This window comes from Phyllopteryx taeniolatus, chromosome 3 (assembly GCF_024500385.1).
Source record: "Phyllopteryx taeniolatus isolate TA_2022b chromosome 3, UOR_Ptae_1.2, whole genome shotgun sequence".
In the NCBI taxonomy this organism is placed as follows: Eukaryota; Metazoa; Chordata; class Actinopteri; order Syngnathiformes; family Syngnathidae; genus Phyllopteryx; species Phyllopteryx taeniolatus.
The window spans coordinates 28,801,482-28,823,006 of NC_084504.1; the positions used below are offsets into that span (position 1 = coordinate 28,801,482).

A 21,525-nucleotide genomic window follows, 5' to 3' on the forward strand; every position below is an offset into this window, starting at 1 on the left:
GGAGTACACTCATAATTACAGATATTACAGTATGTACGCCACTCGAAAAAATAGCGTGTCTATAATAACGCGCGTGCAGTGTCTCTTGACCGTGGTTCACCCATTTCACCGCTGTCAAAAACTGAAGTAAGACATATTAATTGTTGATAGCAAGATAATACACAGCGTTAAGAAATACAATATTTTTCGAAAACTCGTTAATGTATTAAAAATAGTTTTTATATTTTCGCATCTGTAACCGGGCAAATGTTAGTTATATGAACAAACTAGGACCATTGAGTGTTTACGTAATAAAAGCATGGGTGTTGTGGCATGGGTCACGTGACTCGTGACCGGCAGAAGGTCTCGGTTCTGGAGCCGTGACGTCACTCATCGTCTTTTCTGCCCGGAAGAGTGGAACAGCCCACTCGCTAGCTAGCCGTAGTCCTTTAGCCACGCGATGGATTTGAACGTGAAAAAGCTCGCCGCTGGTGCTGGGTTGCTTTTTACACGGGCTGTTCAGGTAGGAAATGGCACCACTCAAACACCGCAGTGCTCTTGTGGACCGACACCCTCATACATGTTTCGAGCCTTCCGTCGCTGTTCAATGCTACTGTTGAGGATAGGATCGATTAAATATGTCCATTATTAATTGACATATTGACAGATAAAGCCTCAACATGCTGATCATGTTCATGTTTGGGCTGACATTGTTTTTCAAGTTAGCATTGTTGTTCGCCTGCTAATACCACACTGATGAAGAAATGTTGGGAGTGACAGAGGAATGATCTCAACATTTCTGATGTGGAGATCTAAGGAACAACAGTGTTGCTTCAGTTTACAGGAGAGAAGCTGGGCCAGGCGGAGAAGACAGAGTTGGATGCTCACTATGAAAACCTAATGAGCCGCGCGGACTGCACCAAAAACTGGACTGAGAAGATTTACAGACAAACCGAGGTCTTGCTGCAGCCCAACCCAAGTAAGACATCGATATGTTATATCGAAATCATAATCTGAACTGAATCTTGGAATATGTGTATAGTCCAAAAAGGAGAAATGGCAGCTCCTTTTGATATGCCTAAATATACCACAGTCTACGATGTCGCTGATGAGCTGGAGCCTCTCCAAGCTGACTTTGAAAGAGAGGCCGGGGACACCCTGGACTGGTTGCCAGCTACTTGTAGTGCACATTAGACAAAAGAGGCATTCGCACTTATTTCACACCTATTGACAATTTAGTGTCTTCAATGAACCTGCATGGATCTTTTTGGAATGTGGGAGGAAGCCGGAGTACCCGCAGTAAACCCACGCAAACTCCAGAGAAAACATGCAAACCCCACATAGGAAGGCTGGAACCAAGATTCTTAAACCTCTGAACCTCAAAACCGTGAGGCTGACCAACCTCAGAAGCAACCACTGAAATTTAGCGTTTTTTATAAATTGCAATGTCTTCCATATTTCTGTGGAGATTTTTTGGCCCACTATTCCTCGCAGAATTGTTTGAATTCAGCAACACTCGAGGTTTTTCATATATGAACGGCCTTTTTAAGGCCTTTTCACACTGAAAGGCCTTCGCGTCAAAGCGCAACAATGATGGCGACGGGGGTGTGGCCATCCCATATTTGAAAGTGGTGACGCAACAGCCGAGAAGGAAGTCGGCAGGAGTGGACCGCAACTGGGCAATATGTTCTAGCGTATATCGGTGTTTGGATAAATCGTAATTTATTTAAGAAATACATTTATCAAAGGTGAACGTCTGCGTTCACTTCCGGTTTAGTCCGATAGACATTTAACGTCAGAATCAAACTAGTGTTGTCTCGGAAAAGGGCTCCACGTCACTTTTTATATGTATAAAATTTAGCCATGCCGAGGTCACCCAGAGCTAGCCCGAGGAAAAAACAAGAGAGCCAGACAGGAGAGAGGACACAACCTTGGGGCGCCCCAGTCCTGCCCGTCAGAAAGCTGTAAATCCACTGGCAGATGGCAGGTGAGACGCTGAGCTGGAGAAGCTTGGATGAAAGGAGTTCAGGGATGATGGTGTTGAACGCTGAGCTGAAGTCCACGAACAGGATCCTCGCGTAGGTCCCTGCACTGTCGAGGTGTTCTAGGATGAAGTGCAGCCCCATGTTGACTGCATCATCCGCAGACCTGTTCGCTCGGTAGGCAAACTGCAGGGGGTCCAGCGGGGGACCTGTGACGCTCTTGAGGTGGTCCAGCACGAGACGTTCAAAGGACTTCATGAGCACAGATGTCAAGGCGACAGGCCTGTAGTCATTTAGACCCGAGATTGCAGGTTTCTTGGGGACTGGAATGATGGTGGAGCTTTTGAGACAGGATGGTACTTCGCACAGTTCCAGAGATCTATTGAAGATCTGTGTGAAGACTGGAGCGAGGTGGTCCGCGCAGACTTTGAGGCAGGATGGGGACCCATGGTCTTGGCCTAACATACTGACATGACTCTCCATTTTATGAGAATGGAAATAAATTAATTTACTAATTTAATAATCTGTTGCTATTTACATCATGGAATTGGGTTTATTTATGTGTTTTCCCACAAATGGTTTGACACAAACAGAATTTTTGTTCAGAAACCGTATAATTATTGGATTTCTCTATTTCCGAAATGTTTCTGTAGCACGGCCTGGTCGTCGTCCTAATTTAATCACGAATGTACTTCACGTCTTATGTCCGCGTTTTCATATTACTCAACATTCATACACTTGACGAAAATTCTTCCCATGCTTACTGATGTGCCACTTCGTAAACACAAACAATACCCCCATCTGACGCACAAGTTGATATTTATTCCCCTATTTTACAATATACATCAGAGCCCTTCTCCTGGCAAAAAGCAAAAACACATCACTTTAACAGTTAATTTATTCCTCGCAATCATCTGTCTCAACAATTCTCTTCATGAATTTTAAATCGCCAAGCCAACTTACATTACAATCTTGTAAATAGGGGAAGAATGTCCTCTTCTCCTGTCCTCTTCCACTTATTTCTCCCTCTTCTGCTTCCCCCACTGTTATTTACCTCCCCCCATACTGAATCTAATCCCTCAAGTACTGTTTGTCATATCAAAAGGTCTTTCAATTTATCATTAACCTCAGTACACCGCAAAGTCCTATTTCCTATTTCTTTCTATTTTCAATCTCATCACGCGAGCCAAATATTAAACATTCGGGTGTTCTAACTTAACCCCCCTTCGGCATTAACGTTAAAGTAATTCTGTAACAGTTTTACCTTGCGCATTCCCTCATTTCAGACCTTGAATAACTCCTGAACACCAAACGAATTCATGTTTACAACCATTTTAACCACTTCCATTTGTTTCGGAATTAAATCAGGAAACAATCTTTTCTTTTGTCTTTTTAAAGGAGTCTTTGCAAAGAGAGAGACAGTCGGAGAGCTTACAGTTGCTTTGCTCCTCTTTCTGACTCTGAAGAACACAAGAACAAACGCACAGTTCAACTCAAATGGAAGGGAGTAAAGGAAGAATTCTCAATCAATCATCCATCCATCCATTCTCAACATCGCTTATCTTGGTTAGGGTCACGGTGCGCTGGAGCCTATCCCAGCTGACTTCGGGCGAAAGGCGAGCTACACCCTGAACTGGTCTCCAGTCAGTCGCAGGGCACATATAGAGACGGACAACCATTCGCAATCACATTCACACCGTCACCGAGTGGGAACTCAACCCAAGTTGCCCGCACCAAAGCCAGGCGAGTGTACCACTACACCATCAGTGAACTAAAACTATATAACTAAAAGTGAACCGTCTTTAGAGACTATTCAACGTCGTCAAACTTATCCAGCAAGCTGCTCCATTCCAGTCGCGGTCAGTATTCAGCTTTATCAGGACGGGCTTTCCGACCATCCATTGCAGAAGGTGAAGGCGGAGAAGGGGGAGTTGAGACCATAGGAGGCGCAAGAGGAGTTGAAAGGGTCCAAGCCAGCGCTGATGTCTCCACGCCTTTCGCTGGAAGTTCCTAATCATGTCTTCGCAAAGATGTGTGTCCGTCGGCAAGCCTGGAGGGTTCAATCCGACATTTGGAGGCCCTGCAAAGAGGATCTCAAAGGGAGATAAATTGTGCCTAGGACGCACACGCATTCTCATATACATCAACACAATTGCTAGGCACTTATTCCAATTTAATTTAGTGTCTTCACAACATTTATTCAATTTGGCTTTCAAAATCCCATTTTCTTTCTCTACTGCACCACCAGATTGAGGGTTGTAACTACAATGTGTTCCGAGGTCACGTTGTAACCTATCTGAAAGCTGGGTCATCACTTTATATATGAAGTGTGTGCCGTTATCAGAGGAAAGTTTTTCGGGGGTTTTCCCCATCTGCGAATAATTTCGGTCAAGTGTGCGTTTGCCGCTGAAGATGCAGATGCCTGTTTTGTTGGGAATACTATCCATTTCAAGAACATGTCTACCATGACTAGGCAGTATTTGTTTGCCTACATAGGGTGTCAACTCTACAAAATCCATCATTAGATGTTTAAATGGTCATGTAGGTTGCGGATGTGCTGCCTGTGGAGTGAGTGGACGTGGTCTGTAAGCGTATCCCACCGCCTGTTGTTTTCCCCAATAACTCTGACGCAGTCTGCCCGGTGTAGTTGGAAGCCCGGAAGCATTACGGCACCATCGGGGACGCGCTCACAAAGCCATGTCTCCGTGAAGCACAAGGTGGCGGAACGTCCGAAGTCTTTACTGGTTTTTGTGAGAAAATGAAGCTCGTTCATTTTGTTGGGTAGGGAGCGTAGATTCGTGAGGTGAATCGACGGGAGCGGCATTCGGACTCCTCTCTTACAGAGCTTGACCTGGATTCCGGCGAGGCGCAGGAATTTTCATCACACTCTTATCGGCTATCAGCCGGTGGCCAACGCTAGCTAGCTAGTCCTCCGCTAGCGTGGGCATTTGGCTGGCACCTTACAGCATTACAGAATGAGCACAAAAATACATGGATAGGCACGAGTAGGTGAGCTTTTTCGTGAATAGCTAGTAGGTTCTCCAGAAAAACTGGTGAATTGCAAATCACCAGGAGTTCACTGTATATGCTTTTAAAATAGTGATCAGAACACGTTAGCATTGCGTCTGCACTTCAGTGCGGATAAATTAACAGACACATTTCTGGGTAACTCTCGACATTTTTAGTTTTAATGATGTGTTGCTCTGTCCTCCAGTAGTTGATGGACACGTATCGCAGAGAAAAAGCCTCATTTGCCACATTTTGAGGCGCTGTTTAACGTTGCGATTATCACACCAAAAGGGATTTCACAGAAAGTTGTCACATTGCAAATAGATGCATGAGAACACATGCATCACGACCCATAGACAGCTGTTGGTAGGGATGTGCATTTGACTGCGTTTTCTTGCCTATGGACTTAATTAACAATGAAATCATCAATTAATTGTTTTTTTTTCACTATCGTTTCTAAAGGAATGGGAGGCTCTCTGAATCTTATAAACTCCCATTTCAATGCAGCAAAAATAATGGCACCCAAAGGTGTTGTATTTTAGCGTGGATGTACAGTAGCTTGACTTCCAATAGCAGGCATCGTGTTGAAAACTAGAAGTACATTTTGCTTCAATTGTTTCAACACTAATTAACAATAACTTCCATGTATTCACACAATTCGTTATGCTCAATTAATCAATTTACCGACTGCTATGCACAAAATATGTTGTGAGGCTGTTAGAACATTGAAAGAGCAGAATGTAAAATGGCTGTTCTACAATATTACAAAATGATGTTAACCAGTGTCGACAATCTAGCATTTCGTCAGTGTTTAATGTTTGCATTTGTGCATGGCACAAGGCACACAGATGACTGAGGATACAATAAGGTATGCAATTTTTCGCTACATTGCTACAAGTTTTACACGCACTACCACCATCTGCTGATGAACATGATAATGTAATCCTAAGAAAATACAGACTCATCCACATTTTTATTTTAACTGTATTAGCAAAACTTGAAAATTGTAGATATTGTGATTTGCATAAAAAAAAAGTCATTAGCTCACTCTCATAGACTCAAATATTTAGTAGCTTTTTAACATTTGGTTTGTTTGATTCTCCATGCTACAGTTGACCACACCGGTGAGTATTTTGCCTCTTTACTCTAGCCCTGTAGTGGGAACCTTTTAGCCACCTTACTAAGTTGTACAGAGCTTTTTTTGTATGAAGATCAGACTTGGCTTTAAAATTTACAATATATTTCTTTATTATTTTTCTATTTACAATATTTTTCAATCATTGAGACACCCAGTGTCAGTGTGACATCCGTGCTTATCCGTGCTGCCAACAGGACGTAAGTAATAAATCCTGATCCGACACAGCTAGTGGTGAGGCTCAGTGGGGAACTGGTCAGTCTGAGTTTTTTTGGAGGACTGCTTTTTACTTGAGTCAAATTATTGCCAATTAACAGTACTCTTACTTGAGTACAATGTTTGGCTACTCTACCCACGTCTGGAGCGGACATCCTCTATTGCTACTCTTACGTTGAAGCAACATTTTTGCTCATCAGCTCAGCCAGTGTCGTATTTGTCAGGCTGGTCTTTTGTATTTTCGTTGCAGTCCCAGCGGCCGACAATAGCTGATCCGCTAGTACGTCTTGTATTAATTAGGAAACGCGCCTACAATTATCTAATTAGTTTACGGATGTTAATGTTAAATCTATTCAGCGACGGAGCGATGTTAAGGATTATGTCACAACACAGAATGAACTAACTTCAAATTCAGAAATGGCCAATAAAAACAAAAATATTGTACTTGACATTTTCCTGGAGGATGCATTTGGGATTAGCCTTAGAAGTTGGTAATATTGAAAAATGAAGTGGAAGAGGCAATGATTTTGGTCGATTCTTTTCCATAATGAGAGTGCTTAAAGAGGAGGATGTTATTCATGTGGCACAGTTTTAAGCAGGCATCAGGTGCAGGTGGACATGGGCCAGAACAAAAAAAAAAAAAAAAGAAGTGAGGCAAATTGAATTTTAATCTTAAATTTGTACATCAACATGTACTTGAGCGGTGTAAATAAATGTTTTTCTGCCTGAAGAAAATTTGTTGATTTTGCCTTATTGTACTCCAGTCTTCCAGATTGCTTAATTTATGTTAAAATAATGATAAAAATAATAATAATCTCTGCGGGGGCCCGGAGGATCCCCCCAGAACCCCTTACAATGTTTTTTGGTCACCTTTTTCATGCCTTTGGTGTTTGCATGTATGATATCTACATTCTATTATTGCAGTAAAGGTCAATCAGACCTTCAAGTGATAATTCTAATAATTAGAATAATGCGTATTCAGCAGTTAATCCTCGATGAGAAAAATATAACCATACATCAATTTTCTGTACCACTTCTCCTCACGCGGGTCGTGGGCATGCTGGAGCCTTTACCAGCTATCTTCGGGCGAGAGGCGAGGTACATCCTAAACTGGTGGCCAGCCAATCGCAGGGCACATATAAACAAACAACCATTCGCACTCACATTCACACCTACGGGCAATTTAAAGTCTTCAATTAACCTGCCATGCATGTTTTTGGGATGTCGTCGTCTTTTCCTTTCAGCTTGTCCCGTTAGGGGTTGCCGCAGTGCGTCATCCATGTAAGCCTATCTCCTGCATCCTCCTCTCGAACACCAACTGCCCTCATGTCTTCCCTCACAACATCCATCAACCTCCTCCTGCTCTCTTGCCTGGCAGCTCCATCCTCGTCATCCTTCTACCAATATACTCACTATTTCTCCTCTGGACGTGACCAAACCATCGAAGTCGGCTCTCTCTGACTTTGTCTCCAAAACATCGAACCTTGGCTGTCCCTCTGATGAGCTCATTTCTAATCTTATCGAACCTGGTCACTCCGAGAGCGAACCTCAACATCTTCATTTCCGCCACCTCCAGCTCTGCTTCCTGTTGTCTCTTCAGTGCCACTGTCTCTAATCCGTACATCATGGCTGGCCTCACCACTGTTTTATAAACTTTGCCCTTTATCCTAGCAGAGACACTTCTGTCACATAACACACCTGACACCTTCCTCCACCCGTTCCAACCTGCTTGGACCCGGTTCTTCACTTCCTTAGCACACTCAGCGTTACTCTGGACGGTTGACCCCAAGTATTTAAAGTCCTCCACCCTTGCTATCTCTTCTCCCTGAAGCCTCACTCTTCCCCCTCCACCCCTCTCATTCATGCACATATATTCTGTCTTACTTCGGCTAATCTTCATTCCTCTTCTTTCCAGTGCCTGCCTCCATCTTTCTAACTGTTCCAACAGTTCTGAGTTCCAAAAACCCTCTTTTAACAACACCCCCTAAATCTAGGGCCCTTAAGGCACTTTGGATGTTTGTCATTTATTTATTTTTTAACATAGTTGTAACGGACATGCCATTAAAAGATGACACCCAGCACCCCAGTCTCGGGCTACTGCCCCTCTCCCCGCCGAGGTAGACGACCATGGAGTGGTGAGATTCAACTTCGCATACAGATGCTAAGTGAATTACAAGCCAGGAGCATCAAAGCGGAGACAAAAGACATCCTGGTTTTGCAACAAAACGCTAAATTAATTAACTTCCATCACCAGCCAGCCTGAAGAGCCTCCCTGCTGTGTGCCACGACACCTCCTAGCCAGACCGGGACAATTGACGGGGTACTAGCGACAGCCACAGGCGGTGGAAAGCCACTGCAAACGCAGGTTCACTAACCACAGTCTTCACTGGGAGCTCATATTTGAAGAACTTTACATGAATGCCACTAGTGACTGTATTTCTGCAAACTTGAATGTCTGATATCGAATCTGTTGTCAACTGAACCAGATGAAATGTTTCACTCCAATCCACACAAATGCCACCTTGCAAATATTTGTGTTCTCAACGATCACATAACATTTGATTGACAACTACCTGCATTGTTGTTTGGGTTTGGGGAAAGAAACCTCTGGCCGTCTGGAACTCTTACCAAAATTTCAGAAAGTGTAGCAACCTTCAGATTACGAGACTGATAAAAAGGTTTCTCGTCACTTTCCCTAAATTGTATTTATTTTATTTTATTATAAAATTGTATTTTCTTTATTTTATTGCTCCTTTTACTAGATAAAATAGCTTAATTTATAACGCTGTAATTTAAAATTACGCTAAACCGGAAGTAACGCAGGCGCTGCTTCCAGCTCATTCTTTTCGCTTAAATTAATTACATTTTTATGTAACCCGTATACGCTACATAGTTTATACAGCATCATGAAATGAAATGAAATAAACGGTTTCCATGAGTGTGTAAAATAACCTTCGCGGTGTTAGTTATTTGAACAACACAAGTGAATGTAGTCCAGTTTGATTGCATTCCAACTGAGCAATACTGATTTGACAAATAATAATAATATATAATAATCTAATCTAAGGGAAGCATGAATTTGTCATCAGCGTTGTTAATTGGCTTATACATTGTCATGTCATATGGTAAAGCAATCTGTGAAGTGTCATCTATTTAATATCTATTTAACTTTCTGCAGGTGCTAGAATTGAAGAGTTTCTCTACGAAAAGTTGGACCGGAAGGCACCATCCAGAGTTACCAATGGGGAACTACTAGGTCATTATATGGAGGAGGCTGCTAATGAATTTGGTCCTGACACTCCATATGGTAAGCGTTAAGCAAGAAAACATCATCCAAATTAAGCCCATTGACTATTTCATTCAATGAGATTCCAAGTTGGTCTTAATATTTTGTGTTCGTTGACATGGGAAAGAAGAATTTGTCAAATATTTCTACTTGGTCTGCTGACTGAAAGCTCTCAATGTCATATTACATACGGTCACAAGAGAGCAGCAAATGTTCCATTGGCAACAAACGAACATTGAAAATACCTTTTATATAGCGTATACATTATATATTTATGTATTATATTTATATATATTTATTTATTTATTTGTGTTAATTATTTATGGTTTGTGTAACACTGTTGCCTAACAAAGCAACCTGTATTTACACTGGTGAATTGAATGGAAAGTAGAATTTTTTTCCAATGCTTTAGTAATTGGTAAAATAAAAGGTTTACCAGCGGTCAAGTATTTTGCGCAGGTGTCCTAGACCCTCCACTTTCTGTCGTCTATGGCAGTATACTGTTACCCTGTGATAATGGTGAGACAAGAAAGTAAAGAGGTGCAACATACTATACACATGTCCTATTTCTATTCCCTGCAGGAAGCAGTTTAATCAAGGTGGGAGAATGTGAGCGACGATTAGGAACAGCTGAGAGGGAGTTACTTCACACGTCAGCCCTCAGTTTTCTTACACCCCTCAGGAACTTTCTGGAAGGAGACTGGAGGACCATTACAGTTAGTCTGCAATACATACCCTACATGACTGCTTATGCCACTATTTACTGCTTGTCTTGGTTCAGAGTGCCTGTCCTAAGCATTAAGAAGCCTGCCTATTTCTTAAACTAGCCTGAGGCTCTTATTACTTTCCGAATTTGAATTACACACAGTTAGTGAGGACCTAATTATAGCACAGGCGTATCATATGACACTATTGTTGCAATTGCCGTCAACCTCCAACGGTATTATGAATCAATTTGTAGAGAAAAAAATCACAACTGTAAAACTAGCCTACAGTATGTTTGAATACTTGCCACAAGTTTGTAAAAGTGTACTATATTTAAAGTTGCGTATTGTGCGTCACAGTGCTTTTGAGCATTTCTGGAAGCTAGTAATGGTGTCAACGAGACCTGTACTGCAGTGTGATAGTTTATTCAACTCTGGACACGTCACTGTGCAGAAAGAACGGCGTCTATTGGAGAATCTTCGCCTTGATCTGGATGCTGCCAAAGCACGTTTGAAGAAGGCCAAAGCAGCAGAGGCAAAGGCTGCGGTGAGTTAACCGCATCGCAACCTCTATTATCATTCATGTTTAATCATGCTTAAATAATATGATGATGCTAGTATTGGTATATTTCACTTGCTGTGTATTCATAACCATGGCAGTGCGAGGGCGATGTGAGTATTGAAAACATTAAGAGTAGAATATGCTTATCACTGTTTTGCTTTCTGCCCCGTTTGCTTCCATGATAATTTGATTAATGTTCATAACAGAATGGAGGAAGTCAAAACAAAGGCTTGCACACAAAAAAGATTCCGAACCAAAATAAGGGTAATGTGTAGAAAGATGACATTTTTTTAAAGCAGTTTCTTGAAGATCGTTAATATAATCTATTTGAAAATCGGACCTTGACACGGAGCAGAACATGGCGAAAACGCGTGTCGTGTCAGATGTTAATTTTAGTATACTTAAAATTCAATTTAAATATCAAAAATGACAATGACCATAGTTTGGACACTCTTGAGCTATGTACTGTTATGAGTTTTACTTTTTAAAATTAAACTGAAATACATTTTTCCACAATATTCAAATGTATTGATGTACCAACATACTGTAGGCATAAAAGTTTCCAATACAAACAAGAGTCAGTCGAAATATATTAGTGTTGTAGTATGTGTTGTATGGTTTGTGGTTTATATTGTGACTTTAAATCTTGGAATTATTTACCTCCACATCTCTGTAGGATGTCATTCTCAATGCTAATATGCTAATTGCTAGCTGCCTTGGCAAAAGCGCTATGAAACACACAGTACAGTGCTGTAAAAAAGTATTGGCCCCCTTCTCAAATGTTTATACTTTTGCATAATTTCCCCACTTTAACATTTAAGATCAGCAAAAAAATGTAAATATCAGACAAATATAACCCAAGACAACTTAAAATGCTCTTTTTATATGGTGATTTCATTTATTACAGGAAAAAAAACCTCTTCTAAGTTACCAACTTGATTTAACAAGGGAGGGTGATTACTTTTTCACACAGGGTCCGGTAACTCTGAATAGGTTTTTTTTCTCCTTAATAAATGAAATCACCGTTTAAAAACAGCATTTTAAGTTCACTTGGGTAATATTTGTCTGATCTTTACATTTGTTCGATGATCCTAAACATTAAAGTGGGGAGACTGTGCAAAAATCAAAGAATTTGAGAAGGGGGCCAATACCTTTTCACATTTCCAAAATCTATGTGGGAAATAATACGTCTGTTTCTTTGTCTTCTCAAGATGGCTCCAGATTTTCAGGAGACCAGACCGCGCAACTATGTGCTCTCTGCTAGTGCCTCTGCTGTAAGAAGATTCTGCTTTAGTAAAACCAACTGGAAGTTCACAACTTAGAAAAATAGAAACCGAACACATTCCTCTTCATACAAACAAACGACTGTATTGTATTCTGATACTGTAACTCAGGTGAATTGGCGGGAGGGAGTGCTAGTTCAGGTACATGAGCCTATCTGTATGTTACACTCCAGGACCAAGTGCCCAATTCTGATAGAATGTCTGTAACTGATTTGTTTGATTGTCTATTTAAATGTATATTTCAAGTGACTCCTATTCGATATGGCTGCGTTTACATTCACAGAACACATGAAACAAACTGTTCAAATAGCACCTAAATAACTCCACAGGAGTCAACATTGGGCAGTGACCAAAAAGAAGTAGACAGTAAATACTAACTAATACAAATATTAAACGTTATGGACAATGTAGCTGGCCTGCCCTGACCTCGTCATAACCCCACTGCCCGGATTATTTAATAATCACCCCACCTCTACATGCCATATTGATACCATACATACATTTTCAAGTTGTGTCACTTGAACATAAATAATCAGTTTTGTGTAACTAGGCCCGTGCTGTGTAAATTCAGCCTCAGGAAATTCCAGGACAGTCTGAACTTTTGGCGGTTCATATTCCCATTCAATGTAGTAAAGGCTTTGGAGAAGAAGGGGGAAAAAAAAGACTCTTCACCTGTAACATTTCTGTTTCCTTTATAAATAAGTTATACGGTAGTTCAAATCAAAGATGGAAAAAGTTCCCAAAAGAACATTTTGCAAAATTTTTTTTAATAAAACAAGAAGTGGAAGTGATGACGTTACAATCTTTTTTGCTTGCCACCCAAGTCCCCATGTCCCCTGCCAGTTATTATGTAAATATCTATGGCACAATTTAAATTGTTTTACAGCTGTCTTTAATTTCCATGTCATCATTTCTAAATTCTATTTGTGCTTGTACCTTTCAGCTTTGGAGTGATGAAGTTGAAAAAGTAAGTATGAATTTTTAAAATTGTTTTCTGCAACATGCCCTTTAGATATTTGAGTAATCCTGTGAGGAAAATTAAATGAAGGGATAAATAATGCATAGGGAATAGGTTTTATGAGGGACAATCCCTCTGTTTTACACTGTTGTCTTCATCTGCCCTCATCTGTGACTACTCTGGTGTGTTTAATCTTGAATATTACAAGATAAAATAAGAATAAAAACTGATCACCTGCATTCTTATCAATCCAGTTTGTCGGTTGAAGTCTTGACTTCATTATTTAAAATGCAATGTCATCAGTGTTGTTCTTATCCTTTCAGGCTGAACATGAACTGAGGGTTGCCCAAACAGACTTTGACCGACAAGCAGAGGTCACACGGCTTCTTTTGGAGGGTATCAGCAGTACACATGTATGTGAACCACAACTCATTTCATATTATAGAAATGAATGACAAATGTGTTTGTGACTTGTTGTAACGTCACTTCAGGTGAATCACCTCCGCTGCCTGCATGAGTTTGTGGAGGCCCAAGCAACTTATTATAAGCAGTGTCACTTCCACATGCAAGAACTAAAGAAAGAACTTGGAAGGTGAGAACCAGTACACTGATTTTTATGTGTGGTTGTGGAATTCACTTAATACTATATTGCACAAGTACAATTCATCACACTGTCAGTACAAACTGAAACAAAAAAAATACAGTTCTGAAGCCAGAACACTGCTAATAAGATTTGTCATTGAAAATAAATATTGGCATTGTAGAAAAAGATGGATCTTTTAACAGTGCTTTTATTTTTTTTTGAATGGAGGTGTTCAAGTTCAACTGGTTATAAAACCTAATTGGCTCAAGAAAATGAGACTCCCTGGCAATTATTTCCAATACTATCAATCCATTTTGGAGCAATGAGTAATCCGGTGGGACGTGCCCGGAACACCTCACCAGGGAAACGTCCGGGAGGCATCCGAATCGGATGCCTCAGCCACCTCATCTGGCTCCTCTCGATGTGAAGGAGCAGCGGCTCTACTCTGAGCCCCTCCCAGATGACCGAGCTTCTCACCCTATCTCTCAGGGAGAGCCCGGATACCCTGCGGAGGAAACTCATTTTGGCCGCTTGTATCCGGGATCTCGTTCTTTCTGTCACGACCCACAGCTCGTGACCATAGGTGAGGGTGGGAACGTAGCTCAACTGGTAAATTGAGAGCTTCACTTTTCGGCTTAGCTCCTTCTTTACCACAAAGGACCGATACAAAGTCCGCATCATTTCAGACGCTGCACCAATCCGCCTTTCGATATCCCGTTCCTTTCTTCCCTCACTCGTGAACAAGACCCCAAGATACTTGAACTCCTCCACTTGGGGCAGGATCTCATCCCCGACCTACAAAGGGCATGTCGCCCTTTTCGGACTGAGGACCATGGTCTCAGATTTGGACGTGCTGATTCTCATCCGAGCCGCTCCAGTGAGAATTGGAGATCACGGCTTGATGAAGCCAACAGAACCACGTCATCTGCAAAAAGCAGAGATGCAATACTGAGGCCACCAAACCAGACCCCCTCTACGCAGCGGCTGCGTCTAGAAATTCTGTCCATAAAAGTTATGAACAGAATCAGTGACAAAGGGCAGCCTGGGCAGAGTCCAACCCTCACCGAAAACGAGTCCGACTTACTGCCGGCAATGCGGACCAAACTCTTACACCGGTCGTATAGGGACCGAACAGCCCGTATCAGGGGGTTCGGTACCTCTCTTCACCCGAGTGTCCAAGACATGCGGCCGCAAGTCCGATGACACGACCACAAAGTTGATCATCGTACTGTGATCTAGGATGTCCTGGTGCCAAGTGCACATGTGTACACCCTGTGAACACCATATTTGAACATGGTGTTCGTTATGGACAAGCCGTGATGAGCACAGAAGTCCAATAACAAAACACCGCTCGGGTTCTGATCGGGGGGGGCGTTCCTCCCAATCACGCCCTTCCAGGTCTCACTGTCATTGCCCACGTGAGCATTGAAGTCCCCCAGCAGAACGATGGAGTCCCCAGCGGGAGCGCTCTCCAGCACCCCCTCCAAGGACTCCAAAAAGGGTGGGTACTCTGAACTGCTGTTTGGTGTACAGGCACAAACAACAGTCAGGACCCGTCCCCCCAACCGAAGGCGGAGGGAGGCTACACTCTCGTCCACCGGGGTCAACCGCAACCTACAGGCGGCGAGCCAGGGGGGGGGGGGCAATAAGTATACCCACACCTGCTCGGTGCCTCTCACCGTGGGCAACTCCAGAGTGGAAGAGAGTCTAACCCCTCTTAAGAGGACCGGTACCAGAGCCAAAGCCGTGTGTGGAGGCGAGCCCGACTATATCTAGTCGGAACTTCTCGACCTCACACACCAGCTCGGGCTCCTTCCCTGCCAGAGAGGTGAAATTCCAGGTCCCTAAAGCCAGCTTCTGTAGCCGGGATCAGATCGCCACGTTTCCCGCCTTCGGCCACCGCCCAGCTCGCACTGCACCCGACCCCTATGGCCCCTCCCACACGTGGTGAGCCCATGGGAAGGGGGACCCACGTTACCCTTTCGGGCTGTGCCCGGCCGGGCCCCATGGATGCAGGTCTGGCCACCAGGCGCTCTCCTTCGAGCCCCACCTCCAGGCCTGGCTCCAGTGGCAAGGGCAAGGGAAAACTTCTTCCTGAATTGTTTGTCATCAAAGGACATTTTGCAGCTGTGCTTTGTCTGGTCCCTCACCTAGGACCTGTTTGCCATGGGTGACCCTGCCAGGGGCATAAAGTCCCAGACAACTTAGCTCCTAGGATGATTGGGACATACAAACCCCTCTACCACGATAAAGTGACGGCTCAAGGAGGGGATGCTGAAAAATAATTAATTTATTAGGGTGTCATCGATTAAAATGCTACAAGCACGGCAGCGAGTGAAGGCCTCTTTATATTCCAGCGCTCGCGCGACCGACAATGCCCGCATCACGTGACCGACGCATTGGCGTGACTCGCACACGTCAAAAATTGTTGCCGCGCGTAAAATCCCGCGGAGATCATAGTGATTGGTCCGTTTGAGTCACATGCTGTGATGACGTACTCAGCGTGCCTCTTGGTTCTACATACCATCTATGTCGCCGCCTTCTTGGTCGATTTTGCAGCATAATTAAACGTATCATCTGGTCATCTAGGCCATTTGTTCTAGCAGACAGTGAGTGTTCCACGGTCGCCATTGTTCTTGCTTTGTTCCTTGTTACGGAAAGGAAAGTAGAAATGGCCAAAAAATGCACAGGAAACTCCACCATGTGGTGTCCGTGCCAATACCGGCTGCAGCGACACCCCCTGCAGTACATTTTCAAAACTGCGCGGGTGGGTTGCACTAGCGCGGCATAGCCGCAGTGACGTTAGCGCGGTCACCGCCCGCGCGACTATAAAGCCTTATAAACACGACATCCTTGCAACCCTCATGGACCCAAGCAATCATATACTGTTGCGTTGCATTCTAACATGAACACATCTATAACACCCCAAAAATATGTTCAGTGGCTAATTTAGTATGCTGATTAATCATTCATTTATTAGAGTGTCATCAGTTAAAGTGGTAAACACGGCGGTCGCCACAGTCTAAGTGTAAGGAATCTCAGCATCGCTTAATGTCAGAAAACTATTATCAGCCATCACCAAAAATTAATATGGACAACTCTACATATATACCCCCTTCCACTTCTGAAAATATCAGAATGTTATGGATATTATGGCCGTAAAACATGTTCCTTTTTCCCAAGTGAGTGTCTATGGAGAGGAAAATGCTTAAATGTCCCTAAAACTGCCCGGGGAGCAGTTCGGGGTATCCGTGTCTTACTCGAGACATGCACTTTAGCACCCACTATTTGGGATCTTCGGAAATCAGGCACTTTGTCTGTTTTTAAATAGTCCAGCGTAAGTGATGATTAAAAAGTGAAAATGGATTTTTTTCAACTATGAATAAAAAATGCTTATGTTGATTTGTCAATACTGTCTGTGTGGAATGTGTTGAATCCATATGCGGCCATACATCTCTGGTACAGTATTCCAGTACCTTCAGGCCGTATTTTCCCTGCTCTCCCTCAGACTTCCAAATGCTTTTGCACATAACTCCACCGGCTCCATGGCTACCGCAGACTTGACATCGGGAGGATTCAACAACACTGTTGAGATGGAGACCCTGAAGATTGAGGAAGTGCAAGCACCTGCTGCAGGAACTCGCAAAGCCAGTCCTTTATGATTACGATGCTGCTGACTCTAGTGAGCTTTTCCTCATAGCAGATGAGGTGAGGTTTGATTAAGTTTAAGTACTGAACTGGGACCAGAAACCCATTTTGCTTGACATTTAAACTCGAAATGATCACTTTCCTTTATTAGTGTTCATATAGCAAAATAATTTAACTATTAATGTTGCATTTTTGCGGAAAAGAAAACATTTAAGCTATTGCCATTTCATTAGTGTCTTTAAATCTATTCCTGTACATACTAATCCGTTGCAGTTTTGCATTTTTTCTCTACTTTTTGTACACAGACACGGACCTTTTCTTTCGCCAAAGACGCAGAGTACGACGCAGCATGGTGGGACCCGAGAGACGAGGTGTAATTACCATATCGCAAATCAATGAGATTGTTTGTCTACCTTACTAACATAATGTTAACGCTCGGGATGCTCGCTGTTAATTGTGACTACCATCGAATTTGTGGTTAAATTGTTTATTACGAAGGTAACAAATACAGTAGAACATGAATATAACAACCAGAAATTTACTTTTAGGGTGCTTAAAGGTTTTGCTCAGTTTAGGCAGTGTGACATACGTATGGCCAGTATACTAGGATCTGATCTGTAAGTGGCTACATTTTGAGTCAACGAGGTGGAAAACGTGCCAAAGGTGTTCGGATAGGAATGAGAGTCAAATGGGTGATTTACCCAGAGGAGAGTTTTGGTGAAGTCAGATGGAGGAAATATTTGTTTCCTCTTGAGGTGTCTTCTTTTTAGTCTGAAAAAACTGAACACTTCCAAAACTTGTAGTCGTACAAAGAATGTCTTATTCCTAGTCAGCTGGTCTAGCGCAAACTTCCACAAGCATGAACCTCATGTATTAATTTTTCACAAAAAGCAAAAATGTTAGCTGAAGTGAATTTGCACAACGGCCGTTAATGCCTTTTTTAAATTAATGCCTTATCTTGTATGCCCAATGTGAATTTAAGAAATAAAAACTGTTGATTATATATACTAATAATAATAATAAAAAAAAAAAAAGAAGCAAGTTTGTCGCACGTTATTAAGTGAAGGATTTAATTTCTTCAGGATTTTCACAGCGATGCACATTGAACACGTTGCACACGCTCTCCTGGGCCACAGAGAGAGGACTCTAGGGCGGCCACCCCTTTGTCTCCGTTCAAATTCAGCGGGCTGTTCATTGGCAGTGTTAGGGTCGTCAGCCGCAAGGCATCTGGAGGAGGAGGATAAAGTCATCTCGGCAGGGGGGCCGTGATGCCCGCACTGCTGTAACCACCGAGGCACAGACTTTGATTTTTTTTTTTTTCCTCCTCGCCCCGCGACACGTGGCTGACGGCTGTAGCGTATATTGGCGTTTGGATAAAACGTAATTTATTTAAGAATTAAATTCGTCGAAAGCAGCGACGCCTGCGTTGCTTCCGGTTTAGCGTGATTTGACGCTTAACGTTATAAATCAAGCTATTTTGTCTCGTAGAGGGCACCACGTCACATTTTATACGTATAAAAGTTAGGGAAAGCGACAAGAAACCTTTTATTAGTCTCATCTAAAGGTTGCTACATTTTATGAAATACAGTGGGTACGGAAAGTTTTCAGACCCCCTTAAATGTTTCACTCTTTGTTATATTGCAGCCATTTGTTAAAATAATTTAAATTCATTTTTCTCCTCATTAATGTACACAAAGCACCCCATATTGACAGAAAACCAAACTTAATTGTTGAAATCTTTGCTGATTTATTAAAAAAGAAAAACTGAAATATCACACAGCCATAAGTATTCAGACCCTTTGCTGTGACACATATATTTAACTCTGGTGCTGTCCATTTCTTCTGAACCTTGAGCTGGTTCTACACCTTCATTGGAGTCCAGCTGTGTTTGATGATACTGATTGGACTTGATTAGGAAAGCCACACACCTGTCTATATAAGACCTTACAGCAAACAGTGCATGTCAGAGCAAATGAGAATCATGAGGTCAAAGGAACTGCCTGAAGAGCTCAGAGACAGAATTGTGGCAAGGCACAGATCTGGCCAAGGTTACAAAAAACATTCTGCTGCACTTAAGGTTCCTAAGAGCACAATGGCCTCCATAATCCTGAAATGGAAGACGTTTGGTACGACCAGAACCCTTCCTAGTGCTGGCCATCCTGCCAAACTGAGCAATTGGGGGAGAAGATCCTTGGTGAGAGAGGTCAAGAAGAACCCAAAGATCACTGTGGCTGAGCTCCAGAGATGCAGTCGGGCGATGGGAGAACGTTCTAGAAAGTCAACCATCACTGCAGTCCTCCACCAGTCGGGGCTTTATGGCTGAGTGGCCCGACGGAACCCTCTCCTCAGTCCAAGACACGGAAGCCGGCATGGTTTGCTAAAAAACACCTGAAGGACTCCAAGATGGTGAGAAATAAGATTCTCTGGTCTGATGAGAACTTTTTGGCCTTAATTCCAAGCGGTATGTGTGGCGAAAACCAGGCACTGCTCATCACCTGTCCAATACAGTCCCAACAGTGAAGCATAGTGGTGGCCGCATCATGCTGTGGGGCTGTTTTTCAGCTGCCGGGACATTACGACTGCTTGCAATCAAAGAAAATGACTGCCCATCAACATTCACCATCCAACCTGACAGAACTGAAGACCATCTGCAATGAGGAATGGCAGATGATCCCCAAATCCAGGTGTGAAAAACTGCATCATTCCCAAAAAGACTCTTGGCTGTATTAGCTCAAAAGGGTGCTTCAAATACTCAAATACTCTGCAAAGGGTCTAAATACTTATGCCTGTGTGATATTTCCATTTTTCTTTTTTAATAAATCTGCAAAAATTTCAACAATCTTTTTTTTACATCAATTTTAAGGGGATCTGAAAACTTTCCGTACCCACTGTATTAGTTCTAGATGACTGAGGTTTCCTTATTAAACTCAAAACACAACAAGGAGTGGAATTTTATAGAATATTTAATGACATCTACAAGGGATCTATAGGGAAACACACAGTCTAACTACAGGAAGAAAATAACACTAGTAACGGTGAAAGAAAGAAAGATAGGCGCTCGTAAAGGGAAATAGAACACTGTGTTGCTGGACTAAAATTGAAAACGTGAGCGATTAATGCGTTCAGTCCGAACGAGAGAAAGAGAGAGAGCAAAGTTGGGATTTGGTGTGAAGCTAGTAATTTCCTCAAAATTATTAGGCACTAATATTGTAAATTCTCTCACGACCGGAGATCAGTTAGTCGGTGGCGATGGGCTTTCTCTGGACATCCCAGAAGGAAAACGAAGCAGGTTTAGCTGTAGAAAAATAAAACAAAAACAAAAGAGGCGAAAGAAGAAAAATTGTTGTCCCCTCGGGGTGCGCTTTCCTGCCAATTGACCTTGTGACGATGAAAAAACTCAATAGGGCCGCCGTCGGCGAGGGAGGCTAAAGGTGACATTTGGACATATTGACTCTGATCTATTGGGAGTTGTCATGGGCGGAGCAAATCGATCCAGCACTGTCAGAGGACATTTCGGAGACTTGTGATGTCAAAGAGCCATTTTTCTGAATGTTTTTTAAGAGAAAAAAAAAACATTGCTTGCTTCTCCGACGGGTCCTTTTGGCTACTGATTTCTTTTTAGTGCTGCGTCGTCGCTTTTTATTCGCCCTCACACGCTGTCCTGTCTTTTAAGAGGTCTTCACGCCAAAACCATTAACCCTTGTCGCGGACACGCCACGCAAAAGATGCCACCCGGTAAATCCCCCCCCGTTTGACCCGCTCTGGCCATAAAAGGGGACGAAGCTGGGAGAAGTTTTTGGAGTCTTGGTGCACAAGTCTTTTTGGTCACTCAGACCAACTCGCCGACGCCCACCTTACCCGAGGTGACAAGGACACATTGGACGATCCCCGGCTGCACTTTCCTGCAAGCGCTCCGAGCCACCCCGCTTGGGGGCCCGAACTCAGTCTGAGGGAACATCAGCCGAGAGACGTTCCTGCCTGAGAACTTGTCGGCCTCCTGTTTTTCCTCCCTCCCTTCTGTCGAATCCACCTGCTCACGGTGCGGACCGGACCGGCCGAACGGTCTGTATCATCTCAAGACCCAGGACATTAAAAGTTGTTCAAAGCTTTTGCCACAAAACAGGAAACGCTTAATAACTTCCCTGTACATGTTCCAAAAAGATCCCAACTCCATATATTT

At 42.9% G+C, this 21,525-nt stretch overlaps 1 protein-coding gene across 2 annotated transcripts; it reads left to right on the plus strand.

Annotated features, from left to right (window-relative positions):
• Positions 1–340: 340 nt before the first annotated feature.
• On the plus strand, positions 341–18,382 carry LOC133475453 (endophilin-B2-like). 2 transcript variants are annotated; one of them, XM_061768323.1, is made up of 11 exons: positions 341–502; positions 817–958; positions 9,500–9,628; positions 10,190–10,323; positions 10,766–10,858; positions 12,085–12,147; positions 13,100–13,123; positions 13,438–13,527; positions 13,606–13,706; positions 17,206–17,405; positions 17,619–18,382. In XM_061768323.1, exons 1-10 carry the CDS (start codon positions 440–442, stop codon positions 17,357–17,359), a joined length of 993 nt encoding a protein of 330 aa, XP_061624307.1. In that variant the 5' UTR covers positions 341–439; the 3' UTR covers positions 17,360–17,405; positions 17,619–18,382. The 2 variants fall into 2 exon arrangements, with proteins under 2 accessions (XP_061624307.1, XP_061624306.1); XM_061768322.1 differs by having other exon boundaries at positions 343–502; positions 17,651–18,382.
• The last annotated feature ends 3,143 nt before the right edge of the window (positions 18,383–21,525 follow it).